At 50.4% G+C, this 20,898-nt stretch overlaps 10 protein-coding genes across 10 annotated transcripts; 3 read left to right on the top strand and 7 right to left on the bottom strand.

The window, feature by feature from the left end:
* Positions 1 to 462: 462 nt before the first annotated feature.
* TrAFT101_001893 (uncharacterized protein) lies at positions 463 to 1,486 on the bottom strand (the record flags this gene model as incomplete). Its single annotated transcript, XM_024906353.2, has 2 exons — positions 463 to 1,268; positions 1,378 to 1,486. 2 exons carry the CDS (start codon positions 1,484 to 1,486, stop codon positions 463 to 465), a joined length of 915 nt encoding a protein of 304 aa, XP_024763014.2.
* A 1,619-nt stretch (positions 1,487 to 3,105) lies between these two features.
* On the bottom strand, positions 3,106 to 3,708 carry TrAFT101_001892 (uncharacterized protein; the record flags this gene model as incomplete). The annotated part of the gene is made up of 4 exons (XM_024903627.2): positions 3,106 to 3,124; positions 3,200 to 3,430; positions 3,510 to 3,589; positions 3,652 to 3,708. 4 exons carry the CDS (start codon positions 3,706 to 3,708, stop codon positions 3,106 to 3,108), a joined length of 387 nt encoding a protein of 128 aa, XP_024763013.2.
* A 43-nt stretch (positions 3,709 to 3,751) lies between these two features.
* TrAFT101_001891 (uncharacterized protein) lies at positions 3,752 to 5,394 on the bottom strand. Its single transcript, XM_066126455.1, has 4 exons — positions 5,229 to 5,394; positions 4,354 to 4,829; positions 3,923 to 4,286; positions 3,752 to 3,853 (listed from the first exon to the last, which is right to left on the bottom strand). Exons 1-4 carry the CDS (start codon positions 5,320 to 5,322, stop codon positions 3,798 to 3,800), a joined length of 990 nt encoding a protein of 329 aa, XP_065982558.1. The 5' UTR covers positions 5,323 to 5,394; the 3' UTR covers positions 3,752 to 3,797.
* A 1,383-nt stretch (positions 5,395 to 6,777) lies between these two features.
* On the bottom strand, positions 6,778 to 7,158 carry TrAFT101_001890 (uncharacterized protein; the record flags this gene model as incomplete). Its single annotated transcript, XM_066126454.1, has 1 exon — positions 6,778 to 7,158. One exon carries the CDS (start codon positions 7,156 to 7,158, stop codon positions 6,778 to 6,780), a length of 381 nt encoding a protein of 126 aa, XP_065982557.1.
* A 786-nt stretch (positions 7,159 to 7,944) lies between these two features.
* On the top strand, positions 7,945 to 8,809 carry TrAFT101_001889 (uncharacterized protein). Its single transcript, XM_024899710.2, has one exon. The coding sequence runs from the start codon at positions 8,257 to 8,259 to the stop codon at positions 8,710 to 8,712; it is 456 nt and encodes a 151-aa protein (XP_024763012.2). The 5' UTR covers positions 7,945 to 8,256; the 3' UTR covers positions 8,713 to 8,809.
* Positions 8,727 to 11,002, bottom strand: TrAFT101_001888 (uncharacterized protein). The gene is made up of 2 exons (XM_024907804.2): positions 10,242 to 11,002; positions 8,727 to 9,592 (listed from the first exon to the last, which is right to left on the bottom strand). The coding sequence occupies exons 1-2, from the start codon at positions 10,531 to 10,533 to the stop codon at positions 9,081 to 9,083; spliced, it is 804 nt and encodes a 267-aa protein (XP_024763011.1). The 5' UTR covers positions 10,534 to 11,002; the 3' UTR covers positions 8,727 to 9,080.
* Positions 11,003 to 13,154: 2,152 nt separating this feature from the next.
* Positions 13,155 to 15,050, bottom strand: TrAFT101_001887 (uncharacterized protein). The gene is made up of 2 exons (XM_024901801.2): positions 14,311 to 15,050; positions 13,155 to 14,231 (listed from the first exon to the last, which is right to left on the bottom strand). Exons 1-2 carry the CDS (start codon positions 14,617 to 14,619, stop codon positions 13,317 to 13,319), a joined length of 1,224 nt encoding a protein of 407 aa, XP_024763010.1. The 5' UTR covers positions 14,620 to 15,050; the 3' UTR covers positions 13,155 to 13,316.
* A 572-nt stretch (positions 15,051 to 15,622) lies between these two features.
* Positions 15,623 to 17,424, top strand: TrAFT101_001886 (uncharacterized protein). Its single transcript, XM_024901800.2, has 5 exons — positions 15,623 to 15,954; positions 16,044 to 16,098; positions 16,154 to 16,633; positions 16,697 to 17,029; positions 17,093 to 17,424. Exons 1-5 carry the CDS (start codon positions 15,918 to 15,920, stop codon positions 17,172 to 17,174), a joined length of 987 nt encoding a protein of 328 aa, XP_024763009.1. The 5' UTR covers positions 15,623 to 15,917; the 3' UTR covers positions 17,175 to 17,424.
* Positions 17,425 to 17,606: 182 nt separating this feature from the next.
* Positions 17,607 to 20,888, top strand: TrAFT101_001885 (uncharacterized protein). The gene has a single exon (XM_024899665.2). It carries the CDS (start codon positions 17,737 to 17,739, stop codon positions 19,231 to 19,233), a length of 1,497 nt encoding a protein of 498 aa, XP_024763008.2. The 5' UTR covers positions 17,607 to 17,736; the 3' UTR covers positions 19,234 to 20,888.
* Positions 18,265 to 20,747, bottom strand: TrAFT101_001884 (uncharacterized protein). The gene is made up of 3 exons (XM_024905217.2): positions 20,582 to 20,747; positions 20,333 to 20,510; positions 18,265 to 20,277 (listed from the first exon to the last, which is right to left on the bottom strand). Exons 1-3 carry the CDS (start codon positions 20,726 to 20,728, stop codon positions 19,325 to 19,327), a joined length of 1,278 nt encoding a protein of 425 aa, XP_024763007.1. The 5' UTR covers positions 20,729 to 20,747; the 3' UTR covers positions 18,265 to 19,324.
* Positions 20,889 to 20,898: the final 10 nt, after the last annotated feature.

Below are 20,898 nucleotides of genomic sequence, written 5' to 3'. Positions count from 1 at the left end.
ATAATTCGATGTAAATAGGACTACACGCACCTTTATTTGCATGGATATTTTCTTTTTTCTTTCGCGTTTTAGTAATCGAAATTCTTCTGATATGAATAGTATCTCTTCTCGAATTGTAAACCTCCCCCCAAATCGTGATAGTGTGCCCTTTGAGACAAAGACTTTTCCCAAGCTTGACTCAGCCTTTGTCCAAAGTAACAAACGTAACGCCAGAATATTTTTTGGCCCCTTTTTGTTACCGACACTTTCCCTTAATACGTAATGAAGCGTTAATAGTTTTACTAATCACTATAGGAGTCTTATCATCCACTCTCTCCCTCGCCAATTTTCTCTATGAGGCCTCGCGTAAACATCCATCATGTAAAATCCACTTCCGTGACTTTCTTAAATCAGAGAATTCCTCCCAAATAGCCACAGCAGTCTCGTTGCCGAATCGAATACATTGCAAAAACACCCCTAAGCTTAACGTCTCGACTGATTTGCTGAAGGCCTTCTATCCAAGCGGCGAATAACCGCTCCGAGAACAACCTTGAGAATACCATCGGCAGTAAGCCCCTTTCTACTATTAGAAGACTTGCCATCCCAGGTCACGGTGTCTACCATGTCTCTGACACCCAACTTTGCCAGCTCATCATCCAGTTCCCGCAGCGCCTCCGTGGCGTCCTTGTCAGTTCCAATTTGGAAGAACTGTATGCCGACTTGGTGAGGAGGTGCGCCGAAGCTGTCAAGTTTCTTAGCGCACTGGTAGATGACGGTCTCTGGATCGTCTGTAGGACGGCCGTCCGTGATGACGATGATATTGATGGGCTTGACTTTTTCAATGTCTTGTTTCTTTTCCTTGCTGGGGTCTACCTGCGCGATATATGGATTGAGAATGTTCCATAACCTAGTGCCAGTAGGCGTGGCACCAGTGGGCCGGGCCATCTGAAAGGCTACTTGCACCTTTTCCGGGGTGTCGATGCCGTAATACCCGCCTGAGGGCTTGTTATCGTCTTTAGGGTCTTCTGTCGACTTGTGGTTCAGGAAGTAGAGATCGATGCCATCCTTGTCGTGAGCAGTGCAGATGGGCGTGATGGAGCGCAGGACCTCGGCAACTTCTCTCCAAGGATGGCCTGCCATGGAGCCAGAGTCGTCGACAACGAAGATTGTGTCGAAAGACGACAGAAAGGCGTATTTATCATCCTCGCTAGTGATGTGAGGCAAATACGGCGGCGCACTGCCGCTCGCAACCGGCGGTGCCAGCGCAGAGTATGCAGGAGGTGCCTCGTCTGCGGAGAGAGACAGAAAGAGAGAATATGTCAGTATCCATCTTGTGCGTTTCTTTTGTCTAAATTTGACTCTTTTTTCTTCTTTACGGGGTAGTTTGGGATTACTTACTCGGGTCTAGAAAAGGGTTGTTTGGAGCCAATGACTTCTTGGACTCCCTCTTGTCAGATTCTCCGCGAAGCTTGTCTCTTAAGCTTCCAAACACTGAAGATCTCCTCATGATTTAAGAAGAAAGAAAAAGGGACAAAACTCAAAGTCGAATGGTATGTGCAGTCTATCTGAGACCAAGAGAGGCCGAGAGAGAGCTTGAGAGAGATAACCGGTATGATAGGAATAAAGGCCGCCCAGCTGGGGATTTATTTAATCTTTCTTTTCAAGTCCTCCGGCGGTGTTCGTTTTCTGTGCAAGCTTGGTTCAATCAGTCATGCCTCAAGTTACACCTGCCAGAAATATGCCCGACGCAAGTGGCAAAAGGACAAGTGGCAGACGGTGCCGGCAGCCGTGACGTTTTCTTCAAGTCTTTCTTTCTTTGTTTGCCGAAGCCTGGCAGGTAACCAAGGTAACCACCCGCTGTGCCACTCGAAACAGCAAAAGAACTGCCTTTTGTTTGCGAAATTGATACCTATTCGGTAATGATTGAATTTCTTGTTCCAAGAGTTTTCTTCGTGTGTTGTCAATTGTTATTTCATGAACAGCCCAATTGCATGCATAGAAGATACCTATATATAAATACTCGTTTCGCTCAAATTGGAAGCCTCTCCCATGTTCTTATAATTTTGCCAACTTTCAACCTTGCGATTGTCTGTGCAGCAGACTAAGTAGATTCACTAACTTTAATTGAAACCTTGTAATCTGTCTAACAAGACAAAAAAGCGCTCACCATGCACATTGGAATTCCGATGACAGTCTACTCACCTGCCATAAGTTAGGCATACTTTGGGCGTAATCGCCAAGTATCGTATTATCAGAGACCCGACCCCACCTGGCCGGCCGGTAGGGCTCCGGAGATCGATTGGCCTGTGGCGCAGCCTGGCGTGTGGATCCATCACTGCCTGGGCATGGCCGCGGGGAGCAGCAGAAGCGCCTCACGGCCGCCTTTGTAGGCCGCCTGCAAGGCAGAGAGGCAACCGGATCTCGATTGGGCTTGACGGGGGCGAACCAACACATGACCAACGAGACATCAATGGCCGTCTGTAGCCATGGCCCCTGGATGTCTAGCACGTTTACGTCCTAGGCACGCGTCTCGCAGAGCAGCGAGCACATTAGACTGTTCCAGAGAACTGGTTTCATGGTAAGGGTTCATGAGCGATCCCCGTTTTTGGCGAGCAGCCTACCCAAACTGGTCGAGAGGCTTCCAACCGAGAGTGGGAAGCTGTCAGGTACGCGAGGCAGCGGCAGGGCGCGCGGCAAGCGATTGGACGGATAGGACCGGTGGCCCCAACGTAGCCAGAGCGGCTCACACATGACAGGCTGATGTCTCGAAACAGTTTGTTCATTCATTCATCTGAGGCGATATTACGTCTTGACACACCAGTGCTAGGCCGCCGCCACCATTCAACCACCTGAGTGACGGTCATCGTTCTTTTAAGTTCAAAGCTCATCCATCTTCAACAAGTCCTTGCACATAGCCCCACACCTTACTCAGTATACTTCCACTACTCCACCTACTACCTACTAGGTAGGTAGTCATGGGAAGCTTCACCCTCGCCTCTTCCTGCTAAATTCAATCAAAATTGCTGCTGCCTTGGATAGGCAAACCGCCGATATCCGTCATTTACGCCGAGGGGCTTAAAAAGATCAAAGCTTTTGGGTCAGTTCGGCCAACTCTTGTTCAATCTTTTAGTTGGATCGCTTGTGCCTAGAGGGAAAATTCAAGTGTTAGTCTTTGGTCACTGTAGCCGTAGTTGATACAATTTGCGGTAATAAAACGTACTTGTTGACAACGCGCTCGATACCGTCCAAGCCCATCTTAAGGACGTCCATCTTGGGGCCGTATGACAGACGCACGAAGTGGTGGCATGGGCTGTCGAACAAATCACGTCGTCGTGAGGGGTTGAGATCGAAGAAGATACCAGGGACAACAATAACCTTCTCTTCCAAGCAGGCCTGGAAGAAGTTGAGGCCGTCAGCGATGGCATCGGGGAGGCCCTCGAGGTTCAACCACCTTGAAAAGGTCACAGAGTTAGCCTAACCGCACACGAATATTATTAGAGAGAGGGGGGGTGCTTTTCTCATAATCATACAGATAAAAGGTGGAGTCGGGAACGTATTTGATGGAGAAGCCCATCTCACGTAGACGTCGGACCGTGTAATCACGCTTGTCCTATTGGCCAGTTAGATTCCCGTTTTCTCACATCATTAACAAGCATTTTTGGTTAGACGAACTCGGAAGTGGCGCTGGAGATGGACCATCTCACTCTGAACCAAGGTAGGGTCAAGCATGGGGACAGCAGCCTCCTGGAGAGCATGCACGGCACCACCATCCAAGTAGCTACCACATGAGCCAATACTGGACAAGGGTGTTAGCTAAATCACAAAATCATCAAGTGAGCTTCCGTTATTTTATCAACATACGCGCTGATGTACTCTAGAGAGAAATTAAGAGTCAGTACTTGCAGCTCCATCATCAGAGTTCGTTACTGTGTCTTTGGCTTACCCTTGGGTCCAATGATCCACGCAATTCGCCATCCAGGCAGTCGGAATCGCTTTGTGAGACCGTCAATGATCAAAACATCGTCTTCGTCAACGTCCTCGACGTTCTCAGCGGCCGAGATGGTGGAACCATCGCAGTTGCTGGTGTAGTTGTATCCGGAATAGAACTCGTCACTGATAAAGGTGGCGCGACCTCGGCAAAGATCCTGAATCTCAGCCAGCTCGGGGTTGGCGACGACTCTGCCAGTAGGGTTGCGAGGGTTTGAGGTAAGGATAACGGAGGTACCGCGGGCGATTTCTTCGGCAATCTTGTCGGGGTGGATGTGGTAGCCATCTTCTTCAGAGAGAGGAACGGGAATAGCTGCAAACTGCAATTCATCCAAGTCAGACGAGGCATCCATTATATCTGGGTGCTCAATCTAGAAGAAAACTTACGTTCTTGAACAAACTCAGCATCTCGTTGTAAGCGGTGTAGTCGGGCAAGAAGAAGGACAGGTATGAGCTGCCCAGAACAGCGGCAATTCGGATCAGACCAGCACGACCACCCGGTACAATGGCGACGTTCTCCCAGGTGTACTGGCTCTCTTTGCCCTGACGGTGCGTCTCATTGTAGAGCTTGGCAACAGCTTCTCTCAGGGGCTTGATACCAGCTGTAGGGCCGTACTCTCTAGCCGCAACGCTGATGTTGATTGTCTCGGGTCGCTTGAAGCAACCGGCAATTTCGTCCTCGACTTCGGGGGCGCCCTGGCCGAGATTGGCCCACGCGTCAGGCTCATCCATGAAGCCATACTCATTGGCTCGCTCAGTACACCAGATGACACCTGTAGATGATCGGCTGGCATCCAGGCCGGCATGGGGCATGTGGCCTTCGTGCGCATTGCGGAACTGTCTGTGGACCTTGGATTGGAACTCTATAAGCCAAAATCATGTCAGCTTCCTGCAATGAAATTTCAATCAAGTTTCAGTCGGGAAAAATCGATGTTGCAGCTCCAACGGCAGAAACCCTGTCAGCACAGTACAAGCTGGCGGTGGCTATCAAGCTGCGGGGGAGGGGTAATCAGGCCTGGGAGTTGGGGTCGCTGTGATGGCGGGGCTCATCCAAGGACAATTAAGCCCAGTTCGAGAGCGCCACCGCTGCTTTTGACGGCCGCCACTTGGACAAAAGAAGGAAAAGGAAAATAGGGTGGTGGGATTTCTTTGTGGCTTGATTGACAGCAGCAAGACTGGCTCTGCTGCGGCGGCGGTGGCAACATCCGCTTTTTCGATCTCGTCCCGGTGTGCAGAGAGACGTGCAGAGAGGCCTCACTAACCATTCATCGACGGCTCGGCGTTGCTGAAGCGTCGCAGCAGCGGCTTCGGGGCGCCGGTATGGCGATTGATGGAGAATTTGCGTCCGGAGAACATGTTTGCGACTAGGAGAGCTAGACAGATTGCCCAATCAATCAGTATTACCGGACTGCAGTAGCGGAAAGGAGGAGGCCTGAAGTCGGGAGCAACAGACCAGAGGTGAGAAGGGGGAAAAGAGCTTCTTTGTAGCCCGCAGAAAGGTACGGGACGGGGGACAGCTTCGGAAGAGCGGCACGGTATAACGTCACTCAGCTGTCCAAGCGAGAGGCACAGACGATGAGTGAAGAGCAGTTTTCAAAGGCCTAGAGCGAGCAAGAGGAGCTGAAAACCTCTGGTCGTCGGTAGCAACAAGGAAAAAAAGAGCTGGACAAGAAAATTACGTCCCAGAAACCTCTGGGGCATCACCGCGAAGCTCTACCTATATACCGGAGCCATAAAGAGGCCTAGAGGGGGCCACCGCGAGCACTAAGAACGGATCCGTACGTAAAGCACAGCGCTAGATACTCCAGATGACCCCCCGAACAAGGCGCTTTGGCAGGGGATTGGCAGTGAGAGCAGCGACCCGGCAGGCTCTTCCAGGTGGAGGCAGCGCTCCGGCTGCCAATCCGCGACGCCGTCTGGGCACCAAGAGGGGAGAAAGGCTTGTGCATCTTGCAACTAAATCGGCATGGGCCAACCGATCCAGTTGAGAACGGCATGGCCGATGCGAAGTGAGCGCCGAAACAAGGAGAGAGCATGAGGAGAAAAGAGGAGAAAAAAAGAGTATCAAAGAGTATCAAAGAGACTCTTGATATTTCAAAACTGGATTTGATTTTAAGACTGAATTTAGACTTGCCAAATTTTACTCAATTACTACCTTAGGTAGGTGAGTTGGTGCTGCTGCATCGAATAAGTCTGGGCAGTCAGCTTTGTGCTCCAGCTGAGGCTATTCCCACCGCCGCATTTACTCCTCACTTCCCCTTCTCCTCCCCCTCCACCACAGCTGCATGTTAGTTCCATCAGCGTCACTCCGAGCCACAAGTCCTGCTGAACCTCCCCCGGTGTGGAGCATATAAAGCTGGTCCTGTAACGATGTGCAGGAGGGCACATAAACAAACCAGAGAACGAGGAAAAGGAGCGGTGTCCGTCTCCGTCTCTGGTTTGCCCAGCTTAGCCCAGCCTGATACATACATGTAGCTTGTCGAGCAGACTAGCAAAAAGCCTCATACTCTGCGGCCCGGGGCATGTCTCAAGTAGACGTTGAACAGGAATAGGTCGAGCAATGCCTTTGCGTTACTCGGTGTTGCCGGGCTTGACATGCAGCGGGTGGCTGCAGCGTCGCACTTGGCATGTCTACATGTATGCAGGCCGTGATACGAAGCACAGCAGCGTCTCTAGACGGATGTCGATCGAGGGCCATCCAGCCCCAAATATAGCACCCTAGTGCAGTGCTTGTATTACCTCACCTGCCAGATCTATAATTCTCCGCCGCTCATCACACACTCGTTCAACTCGGCCGCAAAGGATGTGGCCTCAAGTGAATAGTCTCTCTCCCCTCCATCCAACCTCCGCAAAAGAAAAGCAACAGCACCTTGACTCGCGTTTCTCGTCTGTGTCGTCTGCGTCCCGAAAACGGCCGTCCCCCTGATTCCATTCCGTCTCCTCTTTCCGTTGAGATGCCTTATGGGGCATCGCCTGAATCAGGCGCTCCGGCGCGCTCCACGCTGAAGATCCATCAAGCCAAGTGCCGAATCGGAACAGGTGGTGGTGCCCAGCATCAGCAGCAGAGTCGGCAGTATTCGCAAATAGCTCGGCGCATTGAGATACGACGTTGTTTGAAACTCGGAATCTTTCTATCTGTGTTGGAAATTGTCGGAAGAAAAAGGGGGCCGCTGCAGCTTCAAGTGCGTACATGAAGGGCTTTTTTGGCCCCTACAGGATTCTTCATTTTCGTGTTCCTCTACGGCACCCACTACCGAACTAGCTGCTACTAAAGTAACCCGTATATTTTTAGGTAGCGGCCAGCCAGCAGCTTGGCATCAGGATTAGTATTTCTAGCTTCCAGTCTTTCTTCTAGCTTCCGTGTTATTCGTAAGAGCAGTACGGAGTATTGGAAGCCATGAATGTATGCGCATAGAAACCTCTATCAACACCCATCAGCTCCCTTCCGATCGGTCATATTGATTGTTGGCTCTATAGCTGAAATCATCTTTTTCACTTCCGGTGTCAGGACATGCTAGGTTTTCCTTCTACAGCTATACATCTTTCTCCGATATAGAGTCTTCGTTCCTAGCTATTCCCCTCTTCAATTTGATATTCGTAATGCTTTCACGGTACTTCCAATTACAGAATGTTACAGAAAGCAGAAGTTTACGTGTGCTTTAAGTACCTAGTAATAGTGTTACAAAACTTTAAAATTCCGCCCCTTGCCTTACGTCAAAAACACCCGTTTAATAGTAAACTTACATCCAAATTCTCAAATACTTGGATTCAATTAACAATTCCAAATTAAAATCTCTTATAGCAAGATTTACATCATCTCAAGCAAAGATAAACCCAGCAATTACACAAGATTTCTTGGGCATGAAATGGAGCACCGCAGCAGCAGCACTAAGGCTAGGTCGCACGCCAAAACCGGCCAATTACACAGCAGAGAGGGGCCAAGCCTCGAAGGAAGAAAAAAAAAACCTCCAAAGCATTCTAGAACCACCGACATCGTCACCACCACTCCCAACCCCATAAAAATATCAACGTCTCTGCAGCAGCTTGATCTCTAGAACCTAATCGGCAATTTTCTTCAGCGGCTAGCCAGTTTATACTAGTAATTTTACCCCAACTTTCGGGCTGCACCTTTGCAACCACTACTCCATACAGGCTGCATACAATCCAAATTCAGCTACACCTCCAACGAACAAGGAAAGTGGAGGATTTTATAGATCCCAAAAACGCTTACGGCATATAATCTCAAAAATCTTTCTTATACTACACCATTTTTCACACCTCTCAAGGCCAATGCTTCGTCGCAGTGTCTTCTCCTTCCGCTCGTCACTCCTCAGCATCCAGCCCCGCCATTTCGTCTCGCCATTCTCATCCTCATCTCACAAGATGAGCTCCGACTCTCAAGACAACTCATCCTCTTCATCTTCTTCGTCAAAGCCGTCGCCTCGAGAGGCTCTGCCAGCGCCAGGCTCTCATGGCGGCGAGGATGTCACAACGCTCGACGTCAGCGGCTCAGGCACAACCGTTAAGCTGGACGCCCTCGGCCCGCTCGTCGTCAACGTGGACGGCACCATGTCCCGCATCTCCAACTGGGATAAGATGGCAGAGATCGAAAGACAAAACACACTGCGCATCATCGGTAAGCGGAACCAACAACGTCTGGCTGCCCTGAGAGAGGCCCGTGGCATCAGCGAAGGGAGCAATGGCATAGGCGCTAGTGGCAATCACGACACCGATGGCAAACAATAGACCATATATATATATAAAGATGCAAAACGAGAATTAGAAGAAAAATTTGAACATTTCATATGATATAAATAAAGCGTCATTTCCCATATAGAGCCCATTTCTTTTTCTTTTGGCTCTCTATTTCCAACCACTTTGGATATATGCCACATACAAATAAAGCCAAATAGATATCCGCCGGCCCAGCTTCGTTTACTTCAGCCCCAGATTGAATCGGTTATCCCGTGATTCAATCTTCCCAAGACAGGACAAAGCTTCCTCGACCCGAATAACAATAAGAACGCCAGTAACCAAAGCAACGCCCCCCCGCTCCTTTCGATCAGCACAACATTAAGAGAGATGAGAAGAAAATATTATCAACATGAGTCAGCTCATTGCTCTCCTTTGATCTTTTCGCCGCTACTTGATTCGGCGGATGCGGCCTTGCTCTTGTCACTGGCATGCTTGGTGAATTCTTTCCACAAAGCAACAATGTCCTCATTGCCCTCGTTCTTCTCGACCAAGAGGTTCTTCAGCCACTTGTTCTCGGTTTCAAGCTGAGCCACTTTGCTTTCAAGGTTGGAAACCTTGTCAGACATCTCCTTGGCGGACTTCTCCAGAGCCTGCTCGCGCTGCTTCTTCTTGATGCGAAAACGGGCGCTAGCAGCAGTGTTCCTCCTCCGCTTGTCTTCCTCAGCAGCCATTCTAGCAGCTTCCTCCTGGTTCATAGACTCAGACTTCCGCTTCTCGCCAACCTGTGGGGGTGCCTGATGGAACCGCGCATGGTGAGGAGGAACCTGTACGTGGCCATGGTTTGGCTGCAGGGGCGCAAAGCCCTGTTCGGAAAAGTTGTTCATGTGGGGCGCGGCATATGTATTATTGTTAAATTCTGGGAAGGCAAAGTCTGATATCACCATTGATAATTAGCACCATGAACACCAAGTATGTTGTCTCTCACACCAATGGATCACCAGATGAAGTAGTAGAGGGCGAAACAAGACAAAACAGCAACACTGCGGGTATCAGGGAAAGGGGGATATATCTCCCGGGCCATCCATGGCCAGCAACGAGGCCTCGCTGATCCATGGTTGCATCTGAGGATGAGAATGCCAAATCACGAGTTATGGCGCCATAGCCCCGGGATTTGTCAGCGCATGTGAAGTGCGGGATGCCCCACTCCGCAGGCGCACTCCAAAAGCACCTTTGCTGCATCGCACCAGTCTAGGAGACAGCTCGTCCCAATGACAGAGAAGGAGATGAAGTGCTATGGGGGGGACAGAGCAGCAAAAGGACCAGAGGATGCAAGGGCCCGATAGATGGGCCGGATGTCTGCGTGGTGATTGCGGAGATGGTTGACGAAGTGCGCCAGTCACGCTAGGAGCGCGCGTGGGCTGCTGGAAAGGGAAAAAGCCAGGGTCTCGTTACTTCCCAGGAATGAGAAGACGGATAGGCGAGGAGCAGCAATATAGGTGCAAGGAAGTGAAACGGGAAAAAAAAACATGCGCATATGCATAAAAATATAGACGAAAAATAGTAAAGAATAGTAGACTCACCGGACATGAAATCCAAGTTGGGCATTTCACCGATGACTGAGGGTGCAGCGCTTACATCCTCAGATGTGGTGCCACTGTGGGGAGCTTTGCCCTCAGGTTTGGCGGGCTGGGCTTGGAAGTCGGTGTTCTGGCCAGAATCGAAGTCGAAGAACTGGGTGTTTGTGAAGATGGTCAGGTCGTCCTCGAAGTTTAAGTTGCTGTCTTCCATGGTATCCGCCTGAGGGCTGATAGTGTTGAGGTCGCGAAGGTATTGCGACACGTTGGGGCCGTGCCGACCGCTGTAATTCGACATGATGATTATTCGTCAACGGGTGTCAGACGGGACTCGTCAATTGGGTTTGTGTATCGCAGCCAGCGTCTCGCTCGTAGTTGGCGGCTGTTGAGGCTCCGGAACGTTTTGATGCAATTGAGTAGCGAAGAGAATGCCTCCAACTGGCGGAGTTTGAATGCCACGTCGATAGCGTCAAAAAATGAATGATGTAGACGATGCGTAGTCAGAGACGGAGCCGCAGGCGTCGCTATGATGCGTCGGGATCGATGCTAGTCGTCCGTCCTGTGATTGTAGTTGTCGAGAGTCGGACGTCGATGATGGCGGCAAAGATGGTTGTGAAGGAGAAAAGCCTAAAGCGAGTCCGTAGCGGGATCGCTATGAATGTTCGGATCGGGGTTATGACTCTCCAGCCCTCCGGTGGAGTGTTCACGTTTTTTTCCCTCCCCCAGGCCACAAGTAGGACAGCATAATAGGTGCAACGTGCCAGCAGCCGACCGTTGGCCGAATCGCTCCGGCTGCAGTGGGCCAGGAAGAGACTTTTTAGCGTCCTCACAGACCGTGCTGAGAAATCAATCAGCTGAATCCCCACTCTTCAGAGCCCAGAGCCCCAGAGCCAGCGGAGTGACATGCCTCTGACGCCGGGTCACCACGTACCACCACGTACCACCTCGCAGCTCTGCGGCAAAGAGTTCCTCTTTAGTGCCAAGGTGTGGGCGCCTGTAGCGTCTTTGGCGCCTGGAGCCCCCGCCTCCGCCCTGGTGCTGTAGCCAGTCAGAGCGGCCGCTGCGCCCATATCGCCGCAGCGATTTGCTCATTCGGTTGTTAAGAATTAACTGAGCTGCCTGGCAGTTTGCCTGCCCACTGCGTCCCATCCTTATCTCCAATACTGCACGTACGCTACACTGTACCAGGGCAATGCATCCCGAAAGCGGCAATTGCCCATTCCCAGCAGCTGTGCCCTACTTTTGACTATGGAATCAATCACTGTCCCATTACTAAACGCTAAGTCTGCTGTGGGATGAATACCATCTTCGAGGTACTAATCCATCATGCAGGATCTTGGTGCAACGCACATGTAATTTGCCCTGCACAGTAGGGCCTAGCATCCGGTTACGTCGATGATGCAGCTCTGAGCGCCTGAAGATGCTCCGCTATCCGGTTTCCACCTTTGCCATTGTTGCTGATCAGAACCGATCATTGCCCCCTTGGCCTCTGCTTCTCTGGGACCGGCGGCGAAACCAGATTGTGCGGCTGTAGTCAAGCCCTCAATAGATTGAATCCTTCAATCCTTCCTTCCGCAAGGCACGCCCACGCTTTGCCTGCGAACCCTCAAAGATGCCACTCAGAATGCACGCGTGGGGGGCACTGGGTGCATTACGACTCGCAGGGCCCGGCGCTGTTCAGCCCCGCTACTCTGTTGCTCTGCGACTCGACATTGCCCGCACTGCTGCTAATGCGCAGGCTCCGCCGGTCCACGACAGCCGGTTTGTTTCGCGCCAGCTAGCCGAGACAGACGAGCGAGTTATTTTCGTTTCTGCAATCTCTACAATGCTAAAGATGGGATCAAGATTAGTCCGTGCGATTCTTCTCTCCACCTCGGTGCACTGCATCATTGCTGATCCCCTATCGGCAGGTACCTCGTAGATTGTGTGTGTTTTACACTCCTCTACAGTACATGTACCTATTGACTTCACTACAATAGCATCATGGACGCCAGACAACTGGAGCCTTACCAAGAAAAGCGCCACCCTAATGTTGTCTGCTCTGCAGTTGGGAATTGATTGCCGTCGCTTCGTGCGGATTGTGTACGGAGGTACATATATGCAGGATTTCAGGATCTAGTGCCGCCAATCCCTGTCTCGGCTAATGAGGTGCCCGTGGAAGCCAGGATGCCAGAGTCCCTTAAACAACGAACCGCACCCTGCATGCATCGCCAATACTGCCGGGCACCTCCAATTGGTGCGTTCACGCATGGCCACGGGGATTAATCCCGCCATGTGATCTGTAATAGGCGTCCGGTGTACATACATAAAGCTGTGTCGCATCGTGGAGGCACAATCACGCAAGATGAACGCTGCTGCGCCGTTGGATATTTTAGCCGTGCAAAGCCTCGCCGTTGGCCGCTGTGGGTGGTGAACAAGTCCTACCAGGTGCGGAGTACATGTAGTAGCGAGGCAACGGAATCATTCAATCTTCGTAAAAACCGCTCATGATGGGCTCAATCCAAGCCTGTCGTATTCAAACATGCCATGTGGTGGCTTGAACTTTGATAGCTATCGGCTGTGCAAGCTTGCGCCGTCTCCTGACTCTAGATGTTGCATGTGATTGAGCTTCCATCAAGCCACCAACGTGAGCTGATGGTGTCCATTTCTTCAGCTCAAAAAAGGCCCAAGACTTGGTTAAGGCTAACATGGTATGCTTAATGCAAAACTCGGGCCGTATTCCTCAAGGTATCTACATGTATTCATGTATATACATGTAAAGTAAGGTACGTGCTATTACGCTAAAGAGAAAAGATCATGCACAAGGATCGATAGCGTTGTTAAACAGGGTTTTTCTGCCCAGGTCACTTCCATCAAACCCCTACTAAATAGGACGTATCTTCACAGGAAAATCAAGAAATAAGAGAATCTTACTATATTTTCATAGGAAAATCAAGAAATAGAGAAAAGAAATAGGAAATGAATCTAGACTATTTAAATTATGCGCAAAGTTTTTTATACATGGGCGAAGACCCTTCAAAATCAGACGGACTACCAGAGCCCTACACACTTCCAAACCAGTCATAGTCTCCCCCTCGTACCTTACACCAGAAGGCCAACACCCTGAACCTTGCTGGTTGCAAATGATCCCTTTAGCTGGTAGTGTTGAGCCACCTTCTTGCTCACCACATCAAACACAGTCACAGCTGGTCCAACGGTTGTATTACCAGGACTCAAGGCGTAGATGAAGCTGCCAGCAGCCTTCAGGTCATTGAAGCCAGGGTCGTTAGTACCGAGGTTGGAGACGGACTTGATGCTGCCATCGGTCGAGGATACTTCGACCAGTCGGTCGGCCCCAGCGTCTGAGAGAAATACTGTGTTCGTCTCCGGAGACAGTACAGCCCAACATGTAGCTTTCTGGCCAGCAATGTCAACAACGTTCTTGACGCTTGCAGCTCCACTTGCGGTGTCGACGGATAGCATAACAGCTCCAAATGCTGCATCGGCAGCGATGATGTTAGAAGAACCCTTAAGATTCGTCGCGCCAAAGAGAACGACAGTCTCGTCAAGGTGATTCAGCTTCCCCTCCTGGCTAACAGCGACAGCTCCACGACCGTCACAAGGCTGTTCCACGGCGAAAACTCCCAAAGTTCCGGTGGTATTTGTGGCCGGGTCGCCTTTCACGGAAGCATACACCGTCTTTTCATCTTCAGAGAAGAATACCTGGGCGATGGTATTAGGGGGACCGACAGGAGGTGTTGTCTGATTCAAGCCAACCGGGCGAAGCTGGTCCATCTGGCCCAGGCCCTTTGAAGAGAAAGGTGCGCAGGAGACACCAGACTTGGCGCCTGTTGCTCCAACGCAAATCAGCTTGTTCTTCGCCGATGCGCCAACCGTCACGGGAAAGTCGCCGGGCACGGCAGCGGGCTTGCCGACCATGGTGAGTTTGGTCGGGTTGAGCGGATCGATTGCGAACATGGAGACGGTATTGGAACCGGCATTGACGGCAAACAGATACTATTGTAGTAGGATAGCACGTTAGCAAGAGGCTCCTTGGCGGCGAGATCATCACATGTAGTCAAGTTCGTATACATACATTGTCAACCACGGTCACGGCCGACTGAGAGGACAAGACGTCGGAGACTGCAGGCGCTTTCACGTTGCCATTCTGCTCCAGGATGCTTGAGCCTGAGCCGCCTGTTGAAGTGAGTGTGCCGCCGGATAGCAGTCCATTGGCCCCAATCGGCAGGGCAATAATGCTATTCTGCTGCTCATTGCTTGTGATATAAATAGCCCGTCCAGGCTTAACCCTGGGCTGAGGACAAGAAGTTGGTGCTGCCGCTGATTCGGCGACCAACTGTGTCAGCCCTAGGACAAGCAGAGACTTCCAGGTAGAGGAATGCATTGTGGCGTCTGACTGGCAGAGGCGAACGAATTGAGTAATTGGTAGGGAGATCGGATGAAAATAGATATAAGCTAGGCTGGAAGCTGGTATTCAAGAGAATCGACTAGCGAGTTCTCAAGCTGATTGTTTGAATTGAAGTGTGAGTTAAAAGTTGGAAAGCTGGATGATTGAGAAGACTTGTAATTTCTGTCAACTTCGTCGCCTCTTTATACTTGCTACATGACTCTCCTCGAGATGTCTCTTATCTAGCCATCCCCACGGTGCTGCCGTATTTCCGCTCAATAATTTGCGTTTCATGGGGACTATGGAACAGCTTCATTTGCGAATAACACGCTGGGTGCCGAAGAACCGTATCATCAAACAGCCGAGAGGCAGAAGCCTCTTCAAAACATACTCCTCATGAGGAATCTTTTCCAACCTGTCAGTGCGAGATCATCAGAATTCCCTGTTTGGGCATAGCGTGCACGACCGCGGGTTATACAAGCTTACTATAGGACCCATGCAAATGTTTACGGGTAAAACATCAATCTCAAGACGGGGCTCAGCGGCGTGTTATAGTAGTGAGCTAGGCGAGCCTGGCATGTTCCTTGTTTCGGAAATAGTCCAGGAACAGAGCCTCTATGGCGCAGAGCAGCAATGCCTATACCAGATGGCTAAGATTGGATATAGGAGTTTATACATGTAAGCTTGTACGTGCGGGGCGGCGTCCCAGGAACAAACGCTCGGTTAGCCGGCAGACTCAATCTATTGGATTGATGGGAATTGCCAGTGTACAATCTATCGTCAATCAGTAGCCCTACAGGATTGCATTTAGCCAGGAACCCAGCGCTAGCGCTAGCATTACGGAGCAGTTATACGCACGATGCACGTATGTATGAGCTGGTGGCGTATTTCTCGGAAAGACGAAGCCGCTTCTACCTATCAGTCCAGCAATTACTAAATACTACTTCTAAGTAGTGGTCTAGTAACAGCAATTGAAGGCCTTCCGCCGAGCATCTCGGTCGTAAACAAGCCGAAATCAAAAAGCGTGCCCGCCAATGCTGAATAAAGGGCAGCCATGTATGTCATCCATATCGATGATGCCTAGCCTATTCTGGAAATGGAGGCGTCCTTCAAGCCCCCTGATGTGCGACTCCGTATCATCTTGTCTGCAGCAAAAACGACAAGGCTGGGTCTCACCTGATATTCCACATCTGCCAGCTTCTCAATCATCCAATTAGGCACAACAGATTATTTCGAACTACCGCTTTTGCTCCATAGTGCTAGCAGGAACAGCACATCACGTCGTGCGTGCCATAATGGGCGACAGGATATTCCGCATCTTCAACCCGAGAGGTCGGTCAGATTCTACAGGCTGGGCTCTGATCTCCAGCCCCATAAGCATAGCCAAAGCACGAAACCATGTACTGACGCAGAAGCAACAGAACCAAAGGCCGATCCCGTCGAGAAGAGGCGCGCCCAGCTTCGACGAGCCCAGCAGTGAGTACTTGCCATTGTATGGAGTATTCCGATGCCGCTGACTGTCCACCCATAGATCTTATCGGGATCGGAAAGACAAGTATACCAAGGCTCTCGAGGCTGAACTAGCACGCGTTCGGAAGAATGAAGCTGGCTTGGTGTCCGAGGTTCAGCAGCTCCGTGCAAAAGTCCATATACTGACCACCCTTCTGTCGCAAAACGGCATATCCTCCCCGCCCGAGTTCACGAATGAGGAGGTATCTCATAGTCCTACCCTACATCTGGATGATGGCAGCCTTGCAAGTGAACAAACACAACCGGCTACCAGGGCCCAGGCTCAGAATGATTGGCCACTAGAGTCTTCAAGCAAGTCGGCGAACCAAAGCAGCGTTCCGAGCAGTGATGTTTTTAGTTTGCGGCATCATGGTTCAAGATACTTCAAAAGACTACGGGATCCAGTACCCACGGCCACCATAACGCTCTCAGCTGAGCCCAGTCACAAAACTCACCTTTCCGAACTTGATGCCACGACAGTTGGCATGGAGTTTGTATTAACGTATGGTGTTTTTTCCCCTTCACACACATATATGAATGAGACGCTGATCACTTGACGATGAAGACTAGAAAGGCCATGTCTAGGCCATGTACACGGAAACCCCAAAAAGCCCAATGAACCAGGTGGTCATGCTTTGACTGCTACGGTTCAGCTTCAATCCGCCCTGTCTCTCCCTCCTATTGATCCACAAGATCCCAAGCCTCCGTCTTATCAAAATGCCCCCGCAGTTGTGCTCGATCGCTTATTAAACCTTGCGCCCAGCGTATCAGAGGACGGCGACGTGACACCGATTCAGGCGTGGCATTATATACGACACCAGCCACACTTTGGCGGGTTTGAGATACAAAACCTCAACAGACTGGCAGAAAAACTACTGGTAGCCATGAAATGTCACGGGTGAGCAAAGAAGGTTCCTTACTCCTGGCTGCGTTGGGAAATGACAGCTGACTATTTCTATAGATTTGGCGCTGCGATTCAGCCGAACATATTCGAATCAACTGTACGGGAAATTCTCAATCCAGTGATGCTAATGTCACCGTGACGCAAAGAGCATGGGTCTGTTGACTGTCGTCTCCTTGAACAGCCTCTAATTAAGCAGCATTAATTCACCAAGAAGTGGGAAAACTCCTTCTGAATAACAACAGGACCATTCAGAGGACATACGAACTCAAATTATAATGGAGGACAATAGCTGTGGTTAATAAAAATGAAATTGTAAACAAAGCCGATAAAGACCGATATACATGACTGGCCATGGTACATTTTATTTTCTCTCGTTTAAATTCTCAGCGATATTAATTTATCATGATTCTTTTTATACAGAGTATATGGCGTAAGCAGGGGGGCATTGATGCTGTGAGTAGACACATGTGTGATGACTAATCTGGGCCCCATATCTTTTTCAACGCGTCTCACTGAGTTGGCCGCGTCTGCTTTACTTTGTCTCAGCGGGGCATCCATTCAAGCCTTGTTTTCATCTACAAGTATCTTGTCACTCTCTCAAATCCCTTCTTCAGCCCTATGGAAATAATCATGTAGTGCGATACCGCAGGCCTTTTCTCGAATTGCCTGGTTATAGATATCCTCACCACAAGTTAAACCAAATGGCCCGGTTTTCGGTACCAACAAAGGCCAGGCTGCCTTCTTCGCTGCGCGTTGATTCTGCAAACCCAGCTGTGGTAAAGAGCCTGGGCCGACTATCCCGCGAGGCTCTCATTTCTCTGGCCATGAGCTGGCTTGACGGCGATTCTATTGCCAATGCGATACCTTACCTGGAGAGAAGGGACGACGAAGACGAAGTCGACTTAGATGATCTCTATCCTGCATGTGGGTCAGTCCAGGAGCTCTATGAGCTCTATGCCGCAATGCAGCAGCAAAAGGGATCCAAGCGCGATGTAGCCAATCGCATACTGGAAGGGGATTGGAGACATGGGCTGTCATTGTATCAGCTTGCAATGGTCGATTTCTACCATCTAGAAGAACATCCCATGTCACAGAAGTGGACGGCATATAAGATCCTGCCACTGAAGCCTCCAACGCAAGGTGCCGACGACGAGATCCTTCAGGTCGACGATCAAGCGCTGAATGTTCCTCGTTTCCATCCTTCAACATTCTTGCAAAGTCTCCAAGACCAAGTTTTGCCAGATATCAAGGCGCACTATCATTTTCACCGACCCAAAGATCTCCCAGTCTTGCTGCTGCGCATCTTCGTTATCGAATCCCCATACAACAGCAGCCTCGCTCTATCTGGTGCTACCAATTTTACATCATCTCGGACGGTATACCTCGCTTTTCCAGATGGTTCATCTCACATCTATATAACTAAATCTCAAGCCAACGGCCCGGCCGCTGCAGGCGAATCGAGAAGCCTCCAGAACTTGATTGTCCATGGAGTGCCGAAAGCACTATCTCGACCAAGAGAACGATATACTCTGAAACCAACAAGTCTAACAAGCAGAAACTTGGAAACGCTGTTAGATAAAAGAGGATCTGGGCGAGGGAATGCCGCCGGAGGCGGTTGGAGCGTCTACGCCTCCGAGAAAAACAAGAAATCTCCTCTTGACGCCATCCTCCCCAGCCCTCCGCTTTCAAGAGAGCCCTCTCTCTCTGATCAGAACCGAAAGAGGTTGAAACCGCTAGATCAAAATCAACGGTCTGCCAAAAGAGCCATGCTAATTGCTAAAGCGCGATTTGGTGACTCTGGTCTTATCACAGATGGAAAAGGTATCGAAAAGGTTGACATCTTACTCAAAGACCCATTTCCTACAGCCGCCGCCGCTTCAGAGACCCAAGAACAGGACGAAGAGCAGACCAACGTAGAGCCTTCAATTTCAGCTCGGAGAAGAACAATTGACGCTGCGCTTCGCCAAGCTGCTGATGGGGATGAAGAGTCAAATGAACCGGAGAACCCTTCACAGTGGCGGCCGACAGTCCAGATTACGTTTCAGGGGAATCACGTTTTTGCCGGTATTCGGCAGCTGGTTGAAGCCGGCATTGTGGATGGCGAGCGTATGCCTGGTTGGATGACAGGTGAAGATGGCGTTACTGTGGGCGTCGTAAGGCATGGCCGAATACGGGGCAACAAGGGCTCGGGGTTATGATGTGGTCTCTAACGTCGTTGTCTTTTTTCGGATGTACTGTATACTGCTCTTTCTATGCGCTTGATACCCTTTACGATGCACCATGATAAATCTAGCTTCTTTCACCAAGGCCAAAAACATTTACCGTGTTTCTCCAAGACGCCTCGCAAAGTTCTTCGATGGTTACCCCTTTAACGGCGGCAACGATTTTAGCAACCCGCTCAATGGTGCATGGTTCGTTGCGGCCTTTAATCATGGCTCCCTCTTGCCACTGCTCCTTCTTAACTATCTTGAAGCGATTCGGCACATCGGGCTCCTTCTTTTGGTTCTTCTGTTTTTTCGGCCGCTTTGCCTGCTGCTGTGCGGCTCCCACGGGCGGCTGAGCATCACCATTCGGCACTGGCAGTTCCGGCTCAGGCTTTTTCTCGATCAGATATTGGTATCCAGCATGGCTGGGTCGTACTTCGCACCAAGGACCATCCGTTTCGAGCATGATCCTGTCAAGAGTGACCTCCTTGACCATGGCCAGGTTTTCTTCCGTCTTGAGACTGCAGCCGTTGACACCAATATGGAGGCCCAGATCCATCAATTCCTTCATCTCTTCTATGGTCCCTGTGAAGCTGTGTACCACACCACCCTTTTCTAGCCTTTCTAGCCTTTCGCCGAAAGCCCCTTTCAATAGGTCTACAAAGTCGCGATGAGCAGCTCTTGAGTGGAGAAATAGCGGCAATTGAGGCTGTAGGGAGGCAACAACTTTGAGCTGAGCCTCAAAAGAATGCAGCTGAGCAGCCTTGCTGCAAAAGTTTAGCCGGTCATAATCAAGTCCAAACTCTCCCACGGCAACTAGATGCCCTTCGCCAGACGATCTGGCATCGGCGAGGAAGGTTATAAATTTCTCAATCACCTTCGCCGAGGTTTCCGCATCCGGCTCGCCCTGATGTTCACTCTGTTCTGGGTCTTCAGGCTCACAGGGGGTCGTATGTTCTTCATGTCGCCCGTGGCCTCCTTTGCAAAATATGGCGCTGCTGCAGGGGTGAATGCCAGCGGTAGCGAAGCAAGTTCCAGCTAAATGGACACGCTCAGCTTATGATCGTTACTGCTAGTGAAAGGGCTTACCAACGAAATTCTTTTGCCAGCTCCAACGAGTCACGCGAGCTTGTGAAGTCAGAGCCCGTCACGATGAGCTTGGTACAGCCTACTTCCTTGGCTCTTCCGATGACATCCTTGAGATCATCTGGATGCCGCTGGACGCCACGATGCTTGCCCCTGTATATAGGATCGGCTAGGTTAATTCCTATCTTTACCAGCCACGCATCAGTAACCAGAGTGTAGGTTAGTGGGGACCAGTTTAGAAAGACAAAGCATTTACATCGATATATCTGGGCTTATAAGGCTCTGATCCCGGCTCCAGGCTGGGCTGCGGGGCACTCATTGTGGAAAATACTGAGACACGAGAGATGGCTGCAGTGTAATGGCGTGGCAGAAGATGGCGGGCCCTCCCTACAATCATAGACATATATACGGAATTTTGATATATATTGTATGACGCAGTAATAGCAAACCCGTGCTCAACTCCCTGTCTCGCTCTGCCGCAGGAGTTGGCAAAATGGCTTCACAAAGCGTGCTTAGTAACGTGAAAATACTACGACAATACAATTAAACTCTTGAATTATGGCACGTGACTCC

The sequence above is a fragment of the Trichoderma asperellum genome, chromosome 1 (genome assembly GCF_020647865.1).
Source record: "Trichoderma asperellum chromosome 1, complete sequence".
Lineage (NCBI taxonomy): Eukaryota > Fungi > Ascomycota > Sordariomycetes > Hypocreales > Hypocreaceae > Trichoderma > Trichoderma asperellum.
The sequence above is the reverse complement of the archived record's forward strand: the minus strand, read 5'-3'. Positions and strand labels throughout refer to the sequence as shown.